Source organism: Rhododendron vialii, chromosome 9a (genome assembly GCF_030253575.1).
Source record: "Rhododendron vialii isolate Sample 1 chromosome 9a, ASM3025357v1".
In the NCBI taxonomy this organism is placed as follows: Eukaryota; Viridiplantae; Streptophyta; class Magnoliopsida; order Ericales; family Ericaceae; genus Rhododendron; species Rhododendron vialii.
Genome location: NC_080565.1, coordinates 2883284 through 2907509, shown reverse-complemented (window position 1 = coordinate 2907509; position 24226 = coordinate 2883284). Strand labels below are relative to the sequence as shown.

The 24226-nt window shown below is 37.5% G+C and overlaps 1 protein-coding gene and 1 long non-coding RNA gene across 3 annotated transcripts in view; both read right to left on the bottom strand.

Annotated features, from left to right (window-relative positions):
• Positions 1-2094: 2094 nt before the first annotated feature.
• LOC131301958 (metal transporter Nramp7.2-like) overlaps positions 2095-24226 on the bottom strand; it is a 45921-nt gene continuing 23789 nt past the window's right edge. The window contains exons 1-13 of one of the 2 annotated variants that reach the window (XM_058328487.1): positions 17094-17299; positions 16749-16827; positions 11582-11622; positions 11418-11496; positions 10333-10437; positions 8624-8733; positions 7981-8162; positions 7390-7459; positions 5110-5271; positions 4335-4439; positions 4095-4226; positions 3892-3987; positions 2095-2678 (exon numbers count right to left, since the gene is read on the bottom strand). In XM_058328487.1, the coding sequence (XP_058184470.1) occupies positions 2370-2678; positions 3892-3987; positions 4095-4226; positions 4335-4439; positions 5110-5271; positions 7390-7459; positions 7981-8162; positions 8624-8733; positions 10333-10437; positions 11418-11496; positions 11582-11622; positions 16749-16827; positions 17094-17153 (1530 nt within the window). In that variant the 5' untranslated portion in view covers positions 17154-17299 and the 3' untranslated portion in view covers positions 2095-2369. Of the gene's footprint in view, positions 2679-3891; positions 3988-4094; positions 4227-4334; positions 4440-5109; positions 5272-7389; positions 7460-7980; positions 8163-8623; positions 8734-10332; positions 10438-11417; positions 11497-11581; positions 11623-16748; positions 16828-17093; positions 17300-24226 lie in introns of those variants that run through there. The other variant, XM_058328486.1, reaches the window with a different exon arrangement.
• Positions 22394-23518, bottom strand: LOC131301960 (uncharacterized). Its single transcript, XR_009191484.1, has 2 exons — positions 23196-23518; positions 22394-23154 (listed from the first exon to the last, which is right to left on the bottom strand). It is a non-coding gene; the product is annotated as an uncharacterized LOC131301960 (long non-coding RNA).

Here is a 24226-nt window from a genome sequence, read left to right as displayed (position 1 = left end):
TGACTTTGATGACCATTTCGAGATCTGGAGTAGCTTTCTGATTTCCAGGGACCTCATGTATGGCATGGCCTATACTCCTACCAATTACAAGTGTGGATTTGAGTACTATAATGCAGCCCAATTTGCCAGGCAGTTCGGCCTTTGTCAACTCACTCCATTACCTCCATACCAATCCTTGAATGAGGACTTCACTGACAGGCCAGTGGTTCAACCAAATGACTTAGAAAGGGGTTAGGAACATTCTCCCTGAGCTTAGGAAGGCCTTTTCCCTTCATACCTATACTGAACGCACTGACAAAGGAGCTAAATTTGATAGCTGGTGGGAAGGTTACACAAGAATGCATTTCGTCAAACCCTACCTGGAGGTCTTGGCCACACTTCTGCCGCAATCTGCTGGAGTTCCTGAGCCTGGCATTACCATGCCCTTGCAACAGATCAGTCCTTCTCCATCCTTGAACATGAAAAGAAAAGATAAGACCCACACCTTTGCTGTTGCATGGGCAGCTAGACTGCATATCTTTCTTTTTTATGATCAAGTGACTGCTTATCATGATTGAATAATACACTAAATACTTGCACCAAGACTGCTACCCTTGTGCGTCCCGAGACACTATTTAAAACTTTTGATGAGAGCCAAACTTCTTTTGTTGAGTGATCCCGAAGACTTCAACATTGCACTAGAAAGCTTCAACTACATGTTCACATACTTGGTTGTCTGGATGGACATGCCTCCTTCTGAATGCCCAAGTAAAAATCCAAGGCACAGTTAAACAATAGGCTACATGACAATCTCACAACCATAAGCCCCAAACCTCCCCACCAAACACTTTTCAGCTACTCATAAGTGTTGGCTTGGACCCCCTTTGTTTATTGACAACCCCCTCTTTGCTCCTTAACTCAAAACACCAAATTCCTACAGCAATCAAGCTTAAATCTAAAGACACTGATTCGGAGAAAGCCTAGCAAAGATTTAACAGACACCACTTCCACTAGCACAAGAAAAACTTAAATATCAATCACATGAAACAATGAAGACAACCAGAATTAGAACATAAACTGGGAAAATATAATTGGCTTATAGCCCTCGGTGATTGGATACTCATAAAAGACTGGTCTCGTGACAGTTTTCGTGATGCCTCCAACCATGCAGCCCACCTTATATAACCTTTAGGGAAAATTTCAGTTTGACCCCTTATGGTTTGGGCCGGGTGCAGACACACCCCTCCTGCTTTGAATATCACCACATAACACCCTGTGGTTTGTGGACTAATGTGCACAGTTAGAGTTTCTGTCCAATTTAACGGGAGGTGTGCTTCACTCGCCAATGTGCTTCACTCGCCGGTGAAAGGGTGGGGATGGCAGTGACAAGCAGGGTAAAGAGGGCATTGGCGCTGAAGATGTTACGACGGTCGCAGTGGCGGACGAGCTCGTTGGTGTTGGGCAGCCATGGTGGAATTGACTGAGGCTGCCGATTCGGATTTAGGGGCTACCGGAATTTATTTTGTGTGGTGGGGTGCAACGGTTATGGCCGGGTGGTGGCGGGTATGTGTATGGTGGTGGTGGTGGTGGTGTGAAATTTAGGGTTTTGATAGGAGTTTTGGGGAAGAAGACCTGGTGTTAAATTTCACAAGGGCATTAGAGTCATTTCGCAAGTTCTATTAACAGAGTTGGATGTGCACATTAGTCCACAAACCACAGGGTGTTATGTGGTGATATTCAAAGCAGGAGGGGTGTGTCTGCACCCGGCCCAAACCATAAGGGGTCAAACTGAAATTTGCCCTAACCTTTATTGATGACAATGGTAGGACTATTTTTTCGGATTGAGGCCTTGTGTCACAATTTTTATTTGTGGTGGTTCTGTTTGTTGGGGTTAGTGTATTGTTGTGTCACGGGCAAACCTTCTTTTTTCTCTAACTTTTTCTTTCTATGTTTGATTGTTTGGTGTACGGGTGAGAATTCAATGGCCAAAACTCACCATACTAACCTCTATCTCAAACAATCACGAAACAGATGACCAAGCCAATGTTTTAGATTTAATTTGAAGGATAGTCACTTTGTGCATTTAATTTCCATTTTTTTAAAAGCAAAAGGGTGTTTAATGAGTAACCGCACTTAATTAATGGATTATGCACACAAACATACATGATATCTATTATACACGTGGAAATGATTCATACAGAAACGTTAAGCAACATTCAACATAAAGTACAAACTAGACTCCCTGCCTCAATTCGATCCAACAAGAACGGATGTTTTAAGTCTCCTTTCTTGCGGAACCAAATGAGGCCATAATTTCATTTGAGGGCTTCACGCTTCATGAAAAGAAGATAATTTCTGGCATCACTTTCAGCCTTAGCAGTAGTATTCCCTTATTCAGGGAGTGGGATATCAGCCAAATCCTCCCTGTAAGGAACAAGGTCGGAGTCTTCCATAGGGGCCAGAACTGCCGGGTCATTTTTTGTTGTGTCGATGAATGTTACAACCCTGTCTTTGCGAACCATTAAGTATATCACTGAGGCTATGTAGACGACTATTAGTGGAAACACTAGGATTGCGATAAAAACAGTTGCAGCTTTAGGTATATTGTTGTGGATCATCCACCCAACGAATGCTGTGCTGAGGTAGTAAACGTTTATGCCGATGATTCCTAGACCCAAGATCCACGAGATCACGATAATCTGCAATCACAGTCTTCAAATGTTTAATTTCGGTAATTTGCATGCATGATTCTCGCTTTAAGTGAAGTTTTGCTAGATTTTGACCACATCACTTTTAAAAAGAAAAAATATTGGCAAAATTTGAAATACAGAGGACAACAAATAGAAGCTAAAAATCTTGGTTTATTTCTGTCTTGTTTAAAATTTGTGTTGTGGGTTTTAAAATTTCGACTTGTTTTGCGGATTATTATTCAAATTGTAACTATAATAGTCGACCCTTTGAACTTGTCTCATGGAAACAAATTAAAAAATTGATCTTTTTTTGACAAAACCATGAAACAAGTCAACTAAAAAAAGGAAGGTATAATTTTGTGGATACCTCTCCCAAGTTTTTGAAGAAAAACATTGATGTGTTCTTTGCTTTGAGTCAATAGTACTCTAACCTCCCTTCTATTAACTTTCATTAGTCAGGTTAACGGATTATGCTGATTTCACAAATTTTTTTGAATGAGGAACCAATATAGTTTTTTAATGAATTGCTTCACACGTTGTAGGAATAAATCTTAAGAATAAGAAAAGAGACTTGGTACTACCATTTTGAGGATTTGAGGAATCCTATCAGCCATTGAACATAATGCATGCTACTTGCTGTTTTTCGATTGAACTCAGAGTCAATTTGGACCATATAATACAATGTACGTAGATATTCCTTGTTTTTTTTTTTTTTGAAGATGCCAAAAAGTTCTTTTATGTTAATTGTTAAGTTTTTGAATAAACAACGGTGAAATGTTATTAGTTCATTCACTTTATTTAACTCTTCTTCTTCTTCTTCTTTTGTTATTGCTTCCAAAAATAAAGGATTCCAAAATTTATATAGAATTAGATGTGATTTGTTTCGAATATCCAAAAAGGATTCCAAAATAAAGGATTCCAAAATATTGTAGCTAAATTTGTTTCGAATATCCAAAAAGGCCCAGTTTTTTGAACATCCAAAAGGTTTGCTCAAATTGCCATTGCCATGGCCTCGACATTTCTGCCGAAGGTTGTTGAGGGCCATCTCATTCCTTGTCCTTAGACCTAGGCCAGATTATTTTCTTCTTACAGCAATTTCTCAAAGCCTTGTTAGGTTTTTTAACCAAAAAAATCACAAGCAGAAACATAAGCAAAGTCTAAGACCAGAACATTACAAAATAACCCTAGTTTTGGCAGAGTAACAAGAAAATTAGTTGCTTACATATATTGAGCTCTTGTATGGTCCCATCTTGCTGGCACTGCTACTGAATTTAAGGAGTGGGATAAGAGAAAATGGAAGTTCAAATGATAGTATCATCTGCCAAAACAAAATCCAATCGAAAAGAAAAATGGCAATTCGTTGTTAGTAATTGAATCAACACAATTGAAACTGGAAAAGAACTGCACTATGGAGCAACAAGCTACCGCTGAAATTACGATTAGATTGCCAGCTGCCGCTGGTCCGCCGAAAAGCGAGACGATTAGACTTGGTGCAATGGAAATGGACCTTGTCATTAGGTTCCTCTGCCATCTCTTCATTTTCAGATCCAAGAAACCCTAAAGATTTCACAGCAAGAATACCCATTAAATTCCTAACTAGGAAGTTAGATGCTCATAATTAGCTGCTACACAAACCATGAACTATTATTAGATATCATTCACTACCTGCATGATAAATTGTCCAGCGTACGTGCACGTAATTGTGGAGCTCTGTCCTGAAGCTAGTAATGCGATGGCATAAATGGTTGAACTTGATTTCCTCAGGACGTTCTGAAAGTTGAGATATGAAAAAGTTGATTCAATTTTTTGTTTTTAATTTGTCAGTATATACGAGCTAGAAAAGCGTGAAGTGGGGGGAATGAAGCAATTATCAATATAGAGATTAGTAGTATTTAGTGTCTTTGAATCAGTAATAATTTGTCTATTTCATCTTTATTTGTTTTATGTAGGAGCTAAGTAGAAGTTCATGCCTCTAAAATTTGTCAAATTAATGTGTAATAACACGTATGAAGTAAGTTAAACTATGGAAATCAGAAATTAGAAGGTTAAGTTTCTACTGCAGTAAAAGCCATATAATTAACTTGAGAGAAATCTTGACTATTAGATTAAGTAGAGTGGGATAGATTAGTATATGGCCATATTTTTTATAGTTGTGGAAATAAGCACAATGACATTGAAGTACGATTTGCTTTTAAAGTTTTATTTAGATAGGACCTCAACAAAATATACTCCCTAATTGAAGTTTAAAAACAGAACAGATATAAAAAAACCAATTGGGTGGGCCAACTTTAATCATGTTCGATCTAAAGAAATTACACATTACATTGGCACCACTAAGGACAATGACAGATGTTTGAAGTAAACACTACCTTAAGTTCAACACATTTTTTATTAGCACTTTTTAACAAGTTAGATATGAAGATTGAAGGGTAGTTTAGACCTTTAGAAGGAAAGAGGCAGAGTTGAGATTGATGTCATTGCATTGTTCCGAGACGTCTTCAGCAGAACAAATAGTTGCTGTTACTGAGATCACTGCAACATTAATGAAAAACGCCACCAGCAATGCAAAACCACTCTCTATCAAGAAGTAACGACAAGCATCCTGCAAAATTAAAGAATTTCATGTTAACAATTTCTCGTAATTAAGCTTGCAGCTCAATTTTAATCAACACTTTTGAACAATATAATAGGGAAAAAGGTTTGGCCTTTGATTTTCCAACGCTGGGGGAAGAATGGGTGTGCCCCTCTTCTATCTATGAGTTATTATGTTGGCGGATGGCAAATAAATATTACAGTGTGGAGAAAAACTGTTGGGAGGTGTGTTTCTTTGCATGCATATGGACAATATGGTTGGCTAGGAATCAGCTAGTGTTCAGAGAAACTTCTTTTGACTATGCAGACTTGGTGGATGCTATAAAATTAAGATTGCCTTTTGGGTAAAGGCAAACTATGATCTGAGGGAGTACTCTATAGATAATTTCAAGAGAAGCATACGTGCTATTAGGAAACTAAACTGGAAGAAGCTGTCTGTCTGAGTTTGGGTACGAGGTCACTAAGCATGGGATGGTGGTGATCTTTACTATTTTGGAATTTGGTCCTTGAGTGGGCCTTGGGAGTTCTTGTTTACTTTGTTTGAGTCAGGTTCGGTTGGGTTGTCTTATTTTGATGTCTGTGTTTTGGGGGTGGGGTTTGGGTTTGGTCTTTCTTCTCTTGGTCTGGGATGTGTCTTAGGTTAAGGGGTTGGATTTGACCTGTCTCTTTCCTTGGGGTCATTGTGGTACCTTGGCTTTGGTCTGGTGGTTTGGGGTTGTGGTGTTTTTTTTTTTTTTTGTTTCCTGCATTTGTGCCCAAGGATATTTTGAAGTTTTGAGTTTGTTGGATCTTTGTTCTTTTGGCCTGCTTAGTTTCTATCAGGTTCTGTGGGCTGGCTGGGTTATGTGTGGTCATGGAATTGTGGACTGTGGTGTATCTCAGGACTCCTGGGCCCGTGTGGTAGGGGGGTTTTCTGGATTGTGTCCGGTAGGAGTCTTGGTGGGGGCAATAAATTGGCAGTCAGCGAATTCTCTAGCTCAAAACAAAATTCTCCAAAAAATTGCTAACTCTCAGCAAAATTTGAAGAATGTTGTCCATAAGAAGTTATCATCTTTGAAATAGTCTGGGCTAAAGGGGTCTGTGTTTCTGTCGGTCTCAGTCCTATTGCAGCTTATACCATTGCTGCTGCTGGTGACAGCCTACCTATGATCTTCAATATTATGGTGGACTAATCATTGATGGCCTAACCCAACTATCTCTTGTTGCTGCTGTGACTATGCTCTGAAGCCATTCTATGGAGTTGGCCACGGGTGGATCCAAGACTTGCCAAAATGCAGTTGCTGATAGATCTAGACTTCTGAGTTTTCCTCTGATGGCCTAGTTCAGGAAGAAGTCATGGCCTTTGTCTTCTGGTTTTGCTGTTAATTGCTCTGCTACCATTGCATCTCTATGGTGGCCTGTCGCAGCTATCTCAAAGCTGTCTTCAAAGTGGCAGTTTTTGGAGCCAAGAGGTGCGGATTTAGGCCTACGGTTCTGGTACAATCATAGATGAAATGGTGCTGATAATGATGGCTCAGAATTGATTGTGGCAGCTGATGATGGAGCTTTCATAGTGCTTGATGCTGCTTAGGCATCAATTTCCTGCAGCATGGAGTGACAGATGGTTTGGTCTCTCATAGCTATGGACAAGTTATAAGAAGAGTTGGTAGCATTTTATTTTTCAGAGATATGGACAAGTTACTTAATCTAATTTCTTTGTTTAATTTCAATGCCAATGGTTGGAAATTGAACCAAACTATTCAGTTTGGATTAATTTGGACTAGATTCGTGGTTTAACGGTTTTTTTCTCATCCCTATTCAATTCCAATGCCAATGCAATTCATCAATATTTAGCTCCTAGGATGTAAAGCAATTAAGTTTGGGCTGGATATAAATCGATAGCAAATTCTATGTTTATCTTTTAAAATAGGGTGGAAAATGTCTAGGCATACAAAGAAAGAAACATTCACAGCCATTCGACACAGGCATCTACTAGTAAAAATACAAATTACATAAGTCGGGTAGGGCGAGTAGTAATTTATTTAAGTTGGAAGTATGTTATGTTCTGACGTGCTTTTAAACATGGGCATCTGCTAGTAAAAATATAATATATGATAGGATAAGGAAGTGAAGGCTATTGTTGGCTTACCTTTATGCCACGGACTGAATTGGGTATCTTCCTGGAGAGTACAAGGGCTGAATGGAGAAAGAGGTTATGCCTGTTGAGAAAATAACAAGAATATTTACCAACACTTATTGCAAAACAAAAAAAAGGGGGGGATGGAATTCAGAAATACCTTAAAGAAATGGACGGTTGAACAACTACTTGTTATATTTGTATATAGTTCAAATTCTTTCCGTCGGTGGTAGAAATTAACCGTGGTCCCACAATGGCAATAGCGGAAAACCCACGGTTTCTACTGCCGGCAGAAAGAATTTAAACTCATTACTACTATATACTAATTGAAAATGGATATTTTCTTGTCCAAGTTTTGGATTGAATAAGACAGTCCACATCTAAATTGTTCATTTGCTGCAATTAATGGTTTGGATTCATTCAAAAACTCATATCGGTAAGAGTTTATGTGCCATTCCGAACAATTGATTATACTAACGTACGGATCCGATCTGGATTGTCTCATTCAGTCAAAGTCTTGGACTGCAGAAGATCCGGACTCGTACTAATTATTAGATCAAGAAAATTAGGGTGACTGCAGGAAGGATATTTAGAAAATCTTACGGCATAATTAAGGAACCAAGTAAGGCAATGGCGTCTCCGGTGGCAGTTTGGCCATTGAGCTTAGGAATAAACAGTCCCTTAACCAAACCATCAGTTGGAGGCTTCACATAACTCATTTCCCCAAAGAAACATGCTGCCATTGTGAACACCATAAATGCTACCAAAAATTCCAGCTTCCTCACCTGTTCCATCCAGTTAAAAATGACAATATTTGAAAAGAAAGGGAGAAAAAAAATAACGAATAAGAAACCATTTATAATAAAGTAAATCGACAATTAGCGGTGAATAAAAAAAATTACAGGATGTATATAACATAAAGAAATATGCGTTGTTAAGTGTATGATTGATCATATAGTTCATAACATAATGTTATTTTTCTTCGTACTGCATCTATATTATAGAACAGAGCGATTTTTGTTAAAAATGTATAGACATATAAACGATAGCAACATTTACAATTCTTAGATTACTTTCTGTTAACTTTGCAACCATTGGATTATGTTATATTCCAATTTGCCTTTAGGCACGGATATTTATTTATATGTTACGTCTGTCCATATAATTGTTATGTTTTTACTCGATTGGTACACATATATGACTTATAAAGAATATAGAAATGGTACAAGGGTATATGAATATATACCCCATATCTCTGAAGGCCAATAAGAAGGAGAGTGCTTAAACCAGTGAGAAGGACTCCTGCCCAGACTGGTATGTGAAACAATATGTTCAAGGCAAATGCTGTTCCAATAACTGCCAAAAATATATAAACAAGACAAAAAAAAAAAAAAACAATTACCACATGTAGACTATTTAATAAGTTTGCATAAATTAGGAGATATATATTCATGAATTATATAGATACTAGAATGAACCCGTGCTATGCATGACGTACCATTGGAAAGAAAATGAAATAAAAAAAATTTCAAGAACTTATGTAGTTTTTACCGCAACACACACACATGTAAATAGACGTAAGATTCTTTTATCATTATCGTTAAATTAAATAAACATTGATAGGTGAATAGATCTGATTGCTCCAAAACTAATAGGATTTTGTTAAATTCTAAGTTATCTTATAGTTTGGACCAATTGAATTTTAAAATATGTAAAACACAAATGTATGCTTATATTTAGAAAATTTAAGTTATGTCACTAGTCACACTCTGGAGACTTCATACAAAAACACTCCCGCAATGCTATATAGTATTTGCCATACTGTATAGTATAGTTGTATGGTTATATACATTTATATTAATTAAGTAGATGTTAATTTTTTGGTAGGTCCATTATAGAAAAACAAATTGACAAAAATTGAAATAATGTTATATTTCAAGTTCTTTTCATTATTTCAAATAAAAGCGCTAATCATCGCACCTCAAAAAATTGAAGATGTCACTATCAGGCAAAGGGTGGAGCCATTGTGGTACAACTGGGGCAACATGACCCCACATACCATGATTTATTTTTAGGATATTTTATATTTTTAACCAGTTATTGCTATTTTGACACTACGAAAAATTCTAATATTGTCCCAACTTGGTTCAAAGATCATATCCAGTACAAACTATCATACATCAGTGTCTACTCCTTGAGAGTTGATAGCATAACTATGATGTATCGGTTTTCAACACATGAAAAGTCCTCCTAATCAATTATAAAGCAAAATCATATAAATTACTCTCTCCGTCCCTTTTTAAATGTCCTGCTTCGTAACTCCAACATATTAAGAAAACATCATCATTACACTTTTCACATCAACTTTTACCTCCACTTTTCTTATTTACCCTCTATGGAGACATCATTATTACACTTTTACTCACTAACTTTTCAAAATGGAATCTATTTTTAGGAGCAAAATGGAAAATGTACCAACTTTTACCCACTAACTTTACAAAATGGACATTTATTAAGGAACAACTCAAAATGAAATACTGAACTTTAAAAAGGGGACAGAGGGAGTAGTACATATTCACTCTTTTGATCAACCTCCTAATTTAATCAGTTCTTTTGATTACCACTTCAGAAAAATAAGTTGGATATTATTGTAGTTTTTGACTTTACTAACTAAAAATCTTGGCTCCACAATATTTTAATGCGCCCCTGTAAGCAATACAAACAAAACAAAGCGAATCTTAGTCTTAAGGATTTAATAGTCACGATTTTGAATTATGATGATTTTACAAGATCTCCTCATCCTTATGGGGCGGCGACTCTTCTATGTAAAACTCCTATTTAGAAATTATTTTTTCTCAACTGGCGCTAGCTTAGTTTGTACTTAATATGACGATATAAGTGATCTCTTCTATCCGTTGAAAAAAAAAATGTTATTTTTTCTGTTTAGCTCCATACCTTCTGGAACATCTGCTGCTATAACAGCTACTTCTGCCAATAGCCAGATGCAATACTTCACAAATGCTGGGTACTCGACCTTGCATAATTCCGAGAGGTGTTTTCCTTGGGACCAAAACAAACAAAAGAAATTAAAATTTGAAAAAAAAATACGTGAAATAGGAAAATCGCTGAATTAATCATGTTAAAAAAAATAATATCAAGCTGTACTGTTCGAACAAATTAAGCTAGCTTTAGAACGATTTCTTCGACTAGAGTGATGTGGTAGGAGTATTCCCTTCTTTCAAAGTCAAAATGATCTAAGCCGTGCATCTCTTGAAATTTAGAAAATGTTGATGCAGTGACATTATTTAGAGTGGCAATATATATTTTCACAAATCTTATTAGCTACAGAGATCTTCCATAATCTATATGCTGCAATCAAGAGATTACTCTGTCATGGAAACAAGAGATTTTTTATTACCAACAGAAAAAGATTTTATTAACCTTTCAAACATAGGAAGCGTTACAAAGAAAATCACAAGAATCAAGAGATTATGAGCCCTATGATCCCTCCACAATCACTGATCTTCAGTCAATATGCCTTAATCATAGAGATTTGTAGATTCTATGTAATGTAGTATATAGCTGTATAGAGGACACAAACAATAGTATAATTCTCTCTTCTTTTTCCTTTATCAGAGTAGACAATAGATTCTGTATTTGAACCTACCGCCTACCTAATGTTAAAATATTTACACGTGTTTATCTCGCTTATGGAGAAGAGCTCAGCTACACGTGAGGGGGCGTGTTGATGGTATACATAATAAAGTTGCCCCCCCCCCCCGCTCTAACAGCTTAATCTTTTAAATAAGTTAGCGATTAACATTCTAATATGGTATAATGTAAAACTGTGATTGCAGCATATTGATCATGGAAGAATCTCTGTAGCTAATAAATCTTACGAGCAGAAGCTCTTATTTCAATATTTGCTATTCCTTAGATAATTGTTTATACTACAAGAACTCACATTTGTACGTACAATATAATGTACTCGTTTTGTTCCTTAATTGTAGCTTGCAGTAGTTCATGAGTTTAAATCTTACCGGTGCTTACGCCAAGATTTGCGGCCAGTGATTGAATTATGAGGGCAAAGATTAACCCGATAAGAATCACCCAGAGTAGCTGAAATGGTGATTAATTGATAAGTTCTATTGTACATAACAAACTTTAAGATTGTTTTTGTTATACTTTCATGTTTATAGTTTACCTCAAATCCATCGTTAGCTCCGGCTTGCAAGTCAGTTTCCACTGTGGCATCATACCAGAAAAATGAAAGTTAATGCACGAACAGCCCGACTATGGGTATACCATTTGTGTTGGAAAGCGGAAGCGGTACAATTCATGCACTAAACAAACTCAACTTTTATTGATTTCTAACACAAATATATTTACAAAATTACACTTCTCACACTCACATCCACTGGTGGTGGGGGAGTCCCCAAAGGGGCTAGCTCCCTCTTCCTACGTCTCTCCCTTTCTTTTCTCTCTTTCACTTCCAACATACTTCTCTATAAAAACACAATTATATATAGGATTAAGATAGGGAAAGAGTCAGAGATTTGGATCACACTAAATCTCAAACTGATCATATCACAAATACAATCACGTAACTAGCTACATAGTCAACATATGAGGTTTATCCACAAAGCCTCCAAACCAACAGTAGAAACTGTTGTGCCGAACACGAAATTGAGAATATAATAAATCAACAAGCGATAAACAAGAACATAAGGATATACGTGGTTCCGTTCAAGAACAAAGCAAGAACGTACTCCACGGGAAAAAGAGCAAGAGGATTCACTATAAACGGGGAGAGAAACAAAGAGCCGGCTATACCCGTAACTCTACTTGAAGCACCAAACAGATATTTAGGGACAAATCTCTGGTGGAACTCAAAAGGGAGACACAAACCCTTGGTGGAACCCTAAGAGCATAAACAAAACCCTAATATCTAAGCCCTTGAACAAAAGACCATAACCCTAGGAACCCCCAAGGTCCTTACTTATTGGAAAACACTAAATAAACCTAAACCGAATAGGAATAGGAATCCTAGTCAATTTAGAAATTCTAGTCAATTTCCAACAAATCTCCACCTTGACTTGAATTCCATCGAATTCAACACTATAGGCAATCCTCTCTTTTAATCGCTCATCTCCCCCAAAAGCCCCCCCACGGGGCCATCACCAACGGCACAAACGAGCAAGGCTCAAGCACACCTGCTTGACCTTGTAAACGCGACTCAGGAAACCCAGCCGCACATGCCTCCAAATTGAGCCTCTATCTTCCAACGGGCACCTCCCACCTAACGCATCCCTCCCGAATGCACTCAAAGATCTGCTCAAACTCCACACGAAGTTAATTACCGACTCTACCACAGAGTTAAAAACCCAACACTGAGTCAACCTCAAATTCACCGATGAAGAACCCAAAGATGTAGCACCCACAATCGTACTACCATCAAGCACATAGAGGTTATTCGATTTTCGACCCTTCATCAAAACACGAGCACCCTTCAAAACCCTCAAGACTCCACCTTCAGCGGTATGCTTCCAACCCAAAGAGTCAAGAGTACCCAAAGAGATAAGGTTCCTCTTCAAATCTGGTATATGTCGAACACCAAACAACGTCCTCACAAACCCATCATGCATTCTGACTTTAACTGTTCCAATCCCAACAATTCTACAGGGCATGTTATTCCCCATAAGAACTGTACCACAACTGACAGATTCATAAGTATCGAACCAATCTTTATTCGGACACATGTGGTAAGAACATTCAGAGTCCAGAATCCATTCGGTATTCAAACAGATATCACCGACACTCACAGAAAGAACCATAAGTGAATCGTCGGAATCTTCTTCAACAATACCAGCAACAACCTTCTCTTCAAAATTATCCTTATTTTTCAACCTAGCTAGGACAATTTCTCACCATGTGCCCGTATTTTCTACAGTAAAAACACTTTACTTCCTGATTTGTGGAACGAGAGCCAGAAACCCCTCTACTGCCATAATCCCTCTCAGAAGTTCTTCCTTGCACCATCAAACCCTGAGCATCAAAATCACCATCCTCACCGGATACTTTTTTCCTCAATTCTTTTGAATACAAACTAGACTTAACGTCCTCCATGGAAATCGTATCCCTTCCGTAAAGTAGGGTAGTAACAAAATGCTCATAAGATGCAGGCAAAGAACATAACTCAATAAGGGCTTGATCTTCATCATCAATCACAACATCAATATTTTTTAAATCCATAATAATTCGATTTAACTCATCTAGATGGTCTTTTACGGGCGTACCTTCCCTCATACGAAACGTATAAAGGCGCTGCTTCAAATACAACCGGTTGGTAAGAGACTTCGTAATGTTTTCCAACTTCAACCAAATACAGGCAGTAGTATCCTCCTCCCCGACCTCGCGAAGCACATCATCGGCTAAACACAACTGAATCGAACTGAGCGCCTTCGCTTCGAGATCCTTAAACACATTATCCTGCATATCAGCAGGCTTCTTCGATTTTCCCAACAAAGTCTTGTGTAATCCTTGTTGAACAAGCAAAGCCTTCATCTTAATACGCCATAAACTGAAGCTAGTGCTCTGCCCATCGAACTTCGCAATTTCGAAACGAGTCGCCATTGAAACGATCATCAATTGCACAATACACAGCGGAAAACAAAAGCCTCGGATTGAAACCCGGAGCTCTGATACCAGTTTGTTGTGCCGAACACGAAATTGAGAATATAATAAATCAACAAGCGATAAACAAGAACACAAGGATATACGTGGTTTCGTTCAAGCATAAAGCAAGAACGTACTCCACGGGAAAAAGAGCAAGAGGATTCACTATAAATGGGAAGAGAAACAAAGAGCCGGCTATACCCGTAACTCTACTTGAAGCACCAAACAGATATCTAGGGACAAATCTCTGGTGGAACCCAAAAGAGAGACACAAACCCTTGGTGGAACCCTAAGAGCATAAACAAAACCCTAATATCTAAGCCATTGAACAAAAGACCATAACCCTAGGAACCCTCAAGGTCCCTATTTATAGGAAAACACTAAATAAACCTAAACCGAATAGGAATAGGAATCCTAGTCAATTTAGGAATTCTAGTCAATTTCCAACAGAAACACATGTTATTCATTCCTAAATCAAGCTAACTTTTCAACATCCCCCTTAAGCTTGATTCTCTTGTGCAGGGCATCCGTCTCATTGTCTCGACACCTTGTCTCGCTGGACAACTGTCTGTTGTTAAAATTTTCTTCTATAGGAACAACCGTCTATTGTTCGTCTTGGCTCCCTCTCCTTGAGCCTCTTCAACCACTTTGTTGGTTGATCTCGTCATACAAGGAGTACGTCGCTCCTTGTTCCACATGTCAAACTTTGGTCCGAACATAGCTTGAACCGCTTGGCGGGTCAATCCTCGTCATCTCGTCTATATTGGTTTCCAATCACGAATTGGTCGTGATTCTCTCGCCCGTCTTACCGAAATCTCGTCTTATTTTGGTATTTCTCCTCCGTCACTCAAGCTTGGGGGGCTCCTCTCGTCTATGTCTCGTATTCTCATACTTGTTCTCGTCACAAACTTGTCTGGTTTAGTGCTTCTCATCTGATCGATCACATCTCGTTTGTCGTGTTTGGCCAAAAATTTACCTTCGCGTGTCATTATCTCGTCATCACGTCTCGTCTCATCTCGTCAGTTCTTGTTCGTCCTCTTTTATTTTAGGCATGGAGTGCCCAAAATCTCTCGTCATATATTGGCAAAATCACGTGCGATTTTGCTCCGTCACGTGGCTATGGGTAGCCAAAACAAATCGCACCGTCACGTGGCTATGGGTAGCCAAAACATCATCTCCGTCTCTTTCTCATCTGGCCGTGATCATATTGTCTCGTCTACTCCGTCAAATTCTTGTCACTTTTGGCCTTTAAATGGTCGCCAAAAGTTCATCTTCAAATCGCTTGGAGATTGATTTTCTCGTCAACTCCTCATGCGGTACTATTCATCCGTATAGTAATGTTCATACATACGGTTGCACCATACCCTCATAGGTGCCTCCCACACCGGATAATTTTTCTTTGAGGGGGTAATAAGGGGGTGTTCCACTTGCTTTTAAAACATTTTAAAAAAAAATGAAGGTAATTTCAAGATCAAAAATTATATATTTACGCAAATAATTTTTCTACTAATATGGATCTTATTTGATAGATGTCATTGAAATATTTTAAACGGTGTAAAAAAATAAAAAAATTATTTTTTATTTTCGTTATATTTAAATTTAAAATTACTTTTTTTTTAAAAAAAGTTTAGAGAGAAAATGGAACGGGAGCATTGATGCGTAATTGATGGCTGGCCTTGATGACTCTGCACCAATAATTGATGGCTGGCGCATTCTGCTTCTTTTTTTACTTCTTCTTTCCTCCTTTCCTCGTGCGCACCATCCTCTGATTCGTCTTCTTTCTCTTCCTTTTTTTTTTCCCAGCTTCTTTTTCCTTTTTCCTCCGCCGACAGTTCATGGAGAAGAAATAGAGCATTGGAGCTCTCCTTCCGGCAACCCGGGTGTGCACCTCTGTGCACTGATCTTTGCACCGTTCACGTCGTTGAACTCCTATAGACTAGAGCTTCGCATTGGTGTCATCAGAATTTGGATTTGACTACCTTCGTTTTCGGGCAATTTTGTGCAGAGCTTCCGTTTTCTGCTCCTCTGGGCTTTAATTCTTTTGTTTTTTTGGCCCGTCTCTCCGACATTCAAAATCTCCCATCCTCCTCGTCTCAGAGTTTCTTCGTCAAGGATTGCTTGGCTCGCTCTGATACCACTGTTGGAAAGCGGTACAAATTCATGCACTAAACAAACTCAACTTTTATTGATTTCTAACACAAATGCATTAACAAAATTACACCTCTCACACTCACAACTCTATTTCTCACATCCATTGATGGTGGGGGAGCCCCTAGCCCCCCTTTCTATCGTCTCTCCCTTTCTTCACTCTTTCACTTCACACATATTTCTCTATACAAACACAACTATATATCAAATATACATAGGATACAAGATAGAGAAGGAGTTAGAGATTTGGACCAGTCTGAATCTCCAACTCATATCACAAATGCAATCATGTAACTAGCTACATAGTCAACATAGGAGGCTTATCACAAAATCCTCCAAACCAACAGTAGAAATACATGTTATTCATTCCTAAATCAAGCTTACTTAATTTTCAACAATTTGATGTACACGAAATATACACCAGATTGTCCTACACTACACTAATGATCCCATGCATGCAGGTGTACCCATAGTATTTTTGTTGCACAAAGGGTGAAACGATTGAAGCACAAAGAGAAATAAAGAGATGGAAATAGAGGTATACGTACAATTGGCAGGGTCAAGATAAGCCAATGACACAAGGAAACCAGGCCCGACATATGCCATAAACTTTCTCCATCCAGGTTTCTAATTAATCGTTAACGAAAACAATACAAGAAAAAGCATAATTCAGTTTAAGGACTTACGGAAAACATGAGAGCAATTAATTAAAGTCCATGAAATTAACCAAGATTTAGGGACAGATTGCAAGTGAAGTGGTAGCCTAACGGTAGGGAGCATTTACTCCCATCATTTGATTGCAAACCTCACTAACTGCAATTGACACAACTGATCACTTTTCCCGAGGGGAAAAAAAAAAACACTAAGGAGGGATTCTAATTGAGAGAGTGGACCTGGTGCTTCTGATGTTCAATATCAAAGCCTTCAAGGGTGTTGTTGGTTGGAGTCTTCATCTTCACATCAACCAATGAGATGTGGTTGCTTCCTCCACTAGTTTGTTTGTAAGCTTGCCATCTCTCTCTCTCTCTCTGCGCAACTCTTGTACGTACGTAGTGTACTTCACTTGTACCCTTCTTCTTCTAGCTAGCACGAGCTTAAGGTGTTTTGAAAGTGAAAGCATGTATGACATAGTTATTCCAAATCTTGATATATGACATTGTTTAATTAGAGCATCTCCAATAGGAATTCTATAATCGGTAACGCAGAGAATACAGATTATTTGGAAATTTGTTGACGGATTGCAAGTGGAATGGTAGCCTAGTGGTAGGGACTAGGGAATATGTACTCTCATCATTTGATTATAGTTCAAACCTCACTAACTACAAGTTTACAATTGATAAAACTGACTTTCGATGTGGAAAAAAAAAAAAAACTAGCGACGGATTCTAAATAAGAGAGAAGACATTGTGCTTTTGATTTTCAAAATATCAAAGCTTTCAAGGGTGTTGTTGGTTTGAGTTTCCTTCTTCACATCAACAGCTGTAATGCGGTGGCTTCCTCGATCCACTAGTTTGTTGCAAGCTTGCCATCTCTCTCACGATCTCGATCTCGAACTGTTGTACGTAGTGTACTTCACTTGGACCCTCTATTTATTTTTTATTTTTAAAGGCGAAAAGAATTTCATTAATCTTTGAAAAACAATTACAAAGATTAAAGGCAAACGCGTGAGAAAAGCATCACAATAAGGAGAAAGCATCCCAACTATGTTGACACTCACCCAAACCCTTGACAATCATATGCCAATCATGAACCCGGAACAAAGAAGTTGACAAGTAGTCAACAAATGATAAAAAAAAAACGTTTGTAGACGAAATTACAACCAAACTGAATTATAGCGTGAGCTTAAGCTATTTTGAAAGTCAAAGCACGTATGACATAGCTAGATATTCCAAATTTTGATATATGAAATTGTTTAATTAGAGCGCATCTCCGGTAGGAATTCTATAATCGGTAATGTAGATCAAGAATATAGTTTATTTGGAAATGTGTCTCTTTTTTTTTGGTCAAGCAGAAATGTGTCTCTCTCCTAGCCTAATTATGTTAAAAAATAAGCATGTTCACAAAGCGTGGCCACTGTTGCATAATCTCATCTCTTCTAATGCCAGGCACAAGTGCTTGATGCAGAATCCCATCTGGTCACGTTTTGTGCAAATGCTTATTTTGAATCCAAAAAGTAAACGGAAGCCAATAGAGGGATCACATGGAAACGTAACTCTAAATCCAAGGTTAGGATTGTCCGAATTGGAACAAGAAGGACCAAGGTGAATTTTTCGGTAGAGTCAAAGGGATATTTAGCCAGCAATTGTACTCCTAAATTTGTTTTGTTTCTAAATTCTCAGTAACTTAATTTAATTAATATGTGTCCTTCCTCTACTTATGGTAACTTTGTTTTCAGCAGTATGCTATCGAGTTGAACTCTAAATTAATTGAGAATAAATTATATACACCGGCGAAGCAAATATTTGTTTTCTCCAAATTAACTGCATTGCTCTATATCGTCAAAACAATAGTCCTAATTAATAAAATATGGCGACGTAACACAATGTAATAGATTTGGAGAAAACAAATATTTACATGCACTAGCGATGTAAATAATTTAATCTCAAATTAAATTAATTACTGTATGGAATGCTGGATTAATTGGGCTCTCATATCTTGCACTTGGATATGGATACTCTCAAGTCCATTAAACGGTCATGCCTATTGTGGTTCCTTTTTGGTTGACTTTGACAATCAAAGCTGTTCATTTGTAGACCTTGTTTAGAACATCAACGTGGTCTAAACAAGACGGTCCAGCCCCTTAATTTTGTACCTCTTAGACTTGAACCCATTCCTCTATTGTGAAATAACTATCTTGTTTTGAGATTACGTACGTTGTTATCCGAAACCAACAAATTATCGAACAAAGATAATCCAGCATGATGCGAGAGTGCCTTTGTTGGCCAAAATTAGAAAACTGCAAATATTAAATGAATCAAGAAAGAAAATTTACCGAGTGGACTGGAGTGCAGTTGGTGCCTCCCTTATACTCTCATGCAAATGGACAAGATTCGATTCCCGTAAACACACATGCATTCGCTCCTCAAGTTCCCTAGAATAGAATATCGGGAGTGGGGTTCCGAATTCCAAACTTCAATTATGTTGGAGATCATATATATTCTTTAATGCTTCTTTCTGGTTAGTACTTACTCCCACTACATTTTCAGTACTCTAATTTATTCCATATATCTATCTACTCTACTTATAAAAACGTGATGCACCAAAAGTGTTTCCCGCACTTTTCACTTCCAAAAATACCCCTCAAAAAAACCTCAAATAACTGACCAAGCCCCAATTCGAAACAATACCACACCTTCCCGAAACACGGAAAACTCGAAACGCCACATTCCAACTTTTGCATCTCTATAAAAATCTCTTGAAAACCACATTCCTCAATGAACCGTGTTCTCTTCAAGCATGGACAAGTGTTGCATCTCTCACAACTCCCCCAGACCATTTGAAGCCTCTCGAATGTCCTCCTTCCTCTCAACTCTCCAACAGTCGAGAGTTCCCTTGAATTAGCCTCTCGATTCTCCTCCGTTCTAATTTCAAGACTGAATTATGGGGAAGAAATTGCCAGTCATCCAGACTCTTGGTTTCCAAATTAAAAGTTCACGTAGAATCCATTGGTAAGTTTCTGAAAAAATGTGTATTGCTCTCTCTCTCTCTCTCTCATAGTGAATCTACGTTGAAGCTTTTCTTGCGTATATGTTAAATATAATGCTCAGAAGTTCGACAAATACTGATTGCACATAAGGTGTTTGATGAATTGCTTCTATTGCCCTTCCATTTATTCCACCTGTCAATTCGTGAGAAAAGTTCAGGGAATATACAAAGTGGATGTTTGAAACTTGGAACATACAGAATGCATATCCAACTTGGAAAAAAAAGAGGAACAAAAATAGCACAATTGAATCGTGGTCAAATTCCAAATGCCATTGTAATGAACGGGCACGTACGGTTTACAAATATGATGGACATATAACAATAAAGATATATAGAAAACATATCATTAATAAAAAAAGAAAAGAAAAGAAGAATGCCAAATAGTTTACCGATGTATTCTATTTGGAGAGAATTAGGTTCCATTTGTTTCGAAGTAAAATATTTTTGGGTAAATATTCCACCTATCTGCCGTTGTTTGGTTGCACAAAATGACAAAAGTGAAGTTAAAATATTTTTCAAGTAAAATATCTTCCATCGGAAGGGTGAAAATGTTTTCTCCTTCATAATTCTGTAAGCTGTTTTTTGGATTGTTCACTGACAGAATGTCAATGCTATAGATATATAAAAAAAGGCTCAGTCATACATGTAGCGAAGTCCACAAGCTCACTGACTAAATGCTGAATGTTAACAAATACATATTGAGCACTTACCGTATTGTTGGCCCTTTCAATATATATGTCTTTTAGGAAATTGACAAGGAGTGAAATTTTAGAGAGGAGAGCACTATCGTTTAAGGATCTCTCCAACCTGCAGGAAAATGTCGGGCAATTATTTTTGCTAACGCGTCTTAGTAAATTTTTGTGGACTGTGACCAAATAGATCATGGCAATCCTCTCAGAGATATTCTGGTCATTGTTTGATCCCTATCTACCTAGATGTGAGATACCAAGCACTTCCTATCTGTTCTTTGCCTTTAAATTTGGTTAGTGCTTTGTAAATTCAAATGCTTTGCCCAAATAACCGATTTGATATAAAAATGTTACATCTCAACGACATTAATTGATTTCAGAATGAATTAATTTATCTCTCTTTTGGTTTCTTTCTCAGATTTTGTTAGATTTTTCTTTAAAACAAAATGGCATTTTGCCACGGATTCCATGAGAACGCATGGTGCATTGGCATGACAATTATCCTCCACTTCCCATTTTATGCAAGTCTAAGATCTCCTTCAGAAAAGTTACTTCCAAGTTCTAGATATATTTCAATAACAGGAAGAGAAGAAGTTCTATCTTTAGCTATCCATGATCCATAGCTATAATGAGTGTTAAAGCAGATACTTATGCTTTGACTTTGATTTTTGGGGTCACCCTTACATCTTATTGACGACTTGTAAGAATTCTGGTACTCAAATTATTAATATCAACGTAGAGAAACAGTAGGAAAAAAGTTTAGGCCATATACTTTGGGAATATGCAATCATTTGTTTTGTTTTCTTTCAGTTAATGATGGAAACTTATTATTGTTTCCTAAGCCTTGAAATTACCTTAGGATATACTTGCAGTGGCATAAATATCAGTCTATATGATCACCAACACTCCTTTTCTCCTAGAAGTGAATCCCAGGACTCTGAGCAATCTAAGGAGTTCCAATCAATTTGTAAAGCTACTTACAGCTATAGCAATATTCTGGTTTAGACTTGATGTAATTGTGTGTTTCTTTGGAATCTGCAATTCATAAATTCAGCACTTCCGGACACCTTTTTAATAGAAATGAGCATCAGCTACCCTTTGGGCTTTGTCTCATAACTCTTTGATAGATATGGAAACCTATATATTCTCTTGATATAACATAAAGTTCGGGAGATCTTCATTTCTTCTTGTAGTCACAAATTGCATGGCAGGAAATGTGTGGATCATGCTGTTGAAGTTCCAATTCCTAACTATTTTATATTTTCTAGAGGCAACAATTCCTCTTAAGAGAGATGGACAGTGGGTATCATGACAAGCACTTGCAAAAGGAAGAGGAAGAACATGCATGGTTCATGCCTTTTGCTTTTGAGTACTGTATGTTGCAAGCGTCCTTGTTTATAGTATGTTATCCTTCTTCGATCACTTTCAATTGCCAAAATTAATTAATATATGTGTCATGGTTCATGCCGTGGAAACTTTGTTGTTTTAATTTAATATTTTGCAAAAAAATATTTGCTTATATTTGTCAACTGATTGATGTATTATTTATCTCATATAAGTCACAATAGTGGTGAGCAAGCGAAGGTAAGGCGTGCGTGTGTGCGTAACTAATGTCTGGCACGGATGCACACATGCACGCCTTACTTTCATGACTAAGTCTCCTAATTTTCCTCCTAGAAATTGAGACCACAAACGTTACTTTCAGTTGGCATACAAGCCACTTTATACTTAACCAAAATATCAGAGTAGTTGGTTGCATATATTGTATATAAATCTAACACCTATCAGTTGGCTTTTCCACAACCAATCCTCAGAGACTTTTGCTCTTTGGAAAAGAAACGCATAATAGTGCTATAAATCTCTCTCTCTTGCTCTACTACATTTCACAGTGCTCTTCCTACCTTTCCATACTACTACTTCCTCTTCGATCATATATATATTCGTCCATCATTTATCCCAGATATTTGGTACAACATTTTATTTGGATTTCGAGTGTCGGAAAATTATACGTTTCGTGAGTTTGATTCGCTGCACCGAAGAGAACTTGAAAATCGTTGTATCTTGGGAAAAGAACGCCGTCCAACTCCATGCAGAAAGGGGGTGTATCCTTCCTTAGGAGGGCGCCATCTCGTGCCTCAACCACCCCACAAGCTATTCTTGTCTTTTCTCTAATAATATTTATTTGCGTTACTTGGTTTATTATTATTCTTGTTTAGGCATTTAATTTATCTAGCAGAAATATCCTAATCATATAATTTTCCCAACAATCTAAGGTAGGATAGTTGTTAGGATTTTCTGTTAGAGTTATACGTGCTTCACTATTGAGTGGCTCTGTTTTGAAAAAACAAATGGCATTTGACGAGTCGAGTTCTAGCAAGTCCGAGAAGTTCAATCGTCAAAATTTCAGATGTTGGTAAAGACAAATGAAATTTTGGCTTACCACTTTGGGTCTATATTCTGTGATCCACAAGGGTTTGGTTTCAAAAGGAAAAGAAAAATTTTCTGAAAAAAGTGGAGTTTCTCAAGCTATAAAATTTGTCAAAACTGGCAAGGAGTCAACCTCCTTGGAAAAATCTAAAACTAGCAAGGAGTCGGAAAAACCTACCGATGATGATGGTTTTGATGAGAAAGATTATTTGTGTCATGGTAGGATCTTGAGTGCATTGTCAGTGATGGAGCAGGCCCATGAATTTCAAAATTTAATCTATGACCTTAGGAGGAAAGGCATGGATTTAACTAATACTTTTCTTGTTGCTTGCCTCATTAAAAAATTGCCTCCCTTGTGGTCTCAATTTTCTAGAGAGCTAAAACAAAAATACGATGTCTATACTTTTGATGAGCTTTTAGTGTCTCTAAATATTGAGGAGAAGCGTCGTAAAAAATAAGTTGAAATTCCTGATTCAGAGGTTCGGGCTAAGGCTCTCTTTGTAGAAAATCCTCATAAGCCTAAGCATCAAAGTTTTAATTCTACTGAAAAGTTTGTGAGCCACAACAACAATAATAATAAACCAAAAGGCAAAAATATTATTCAGGGAAAGGTAGTGCCTTGTTGGGTGTGTGGGAATACTAATCACAAAGTCAAGGATTGTTACTATTGAAAATGCCAAACTCCTAAGCCTCGTGGAAATACTGTAGCTCCTAGACCACAAGCTAATGTCGTCACCGTGGGGGCCAGCTCCTCTATCCCTGCTAACAGGTATTTTGTTAGTAGCCCTGAGTTAAATGTTGTTTTAAACTCAAACGATTGGTTTATAGACTCGGGTGCTAACGTTCATGTGTGTGCTGATAAAAATATTTTTTTATCTTATTATCAGGAATTAGGAAAAAGAACTATAAGCATGAGAAATGAGAGCATGGCCAAGGTACAAGGAGAAGGAAACGTGATGGAGTCTTGCATGTTCCAGACATTAAGAAAAATTTAGTTAGCGCTTCTTTATTAGCTTGTCATAGTTTTAAGGTTGTTTTGGGGTCAAATAAAGTTGTGATTACTAAGAATGGTAGTTTTGTTGGTAAATGTTATTTAGTTGATGGTTTGTTTAGTCTTAATATTATGAATTTTGATTCGAATAAAATTGCTTGTTCTTTGCCTATAAATTCTTCAGTTTCTAATGTTGAATGTTGTGATACTTGGC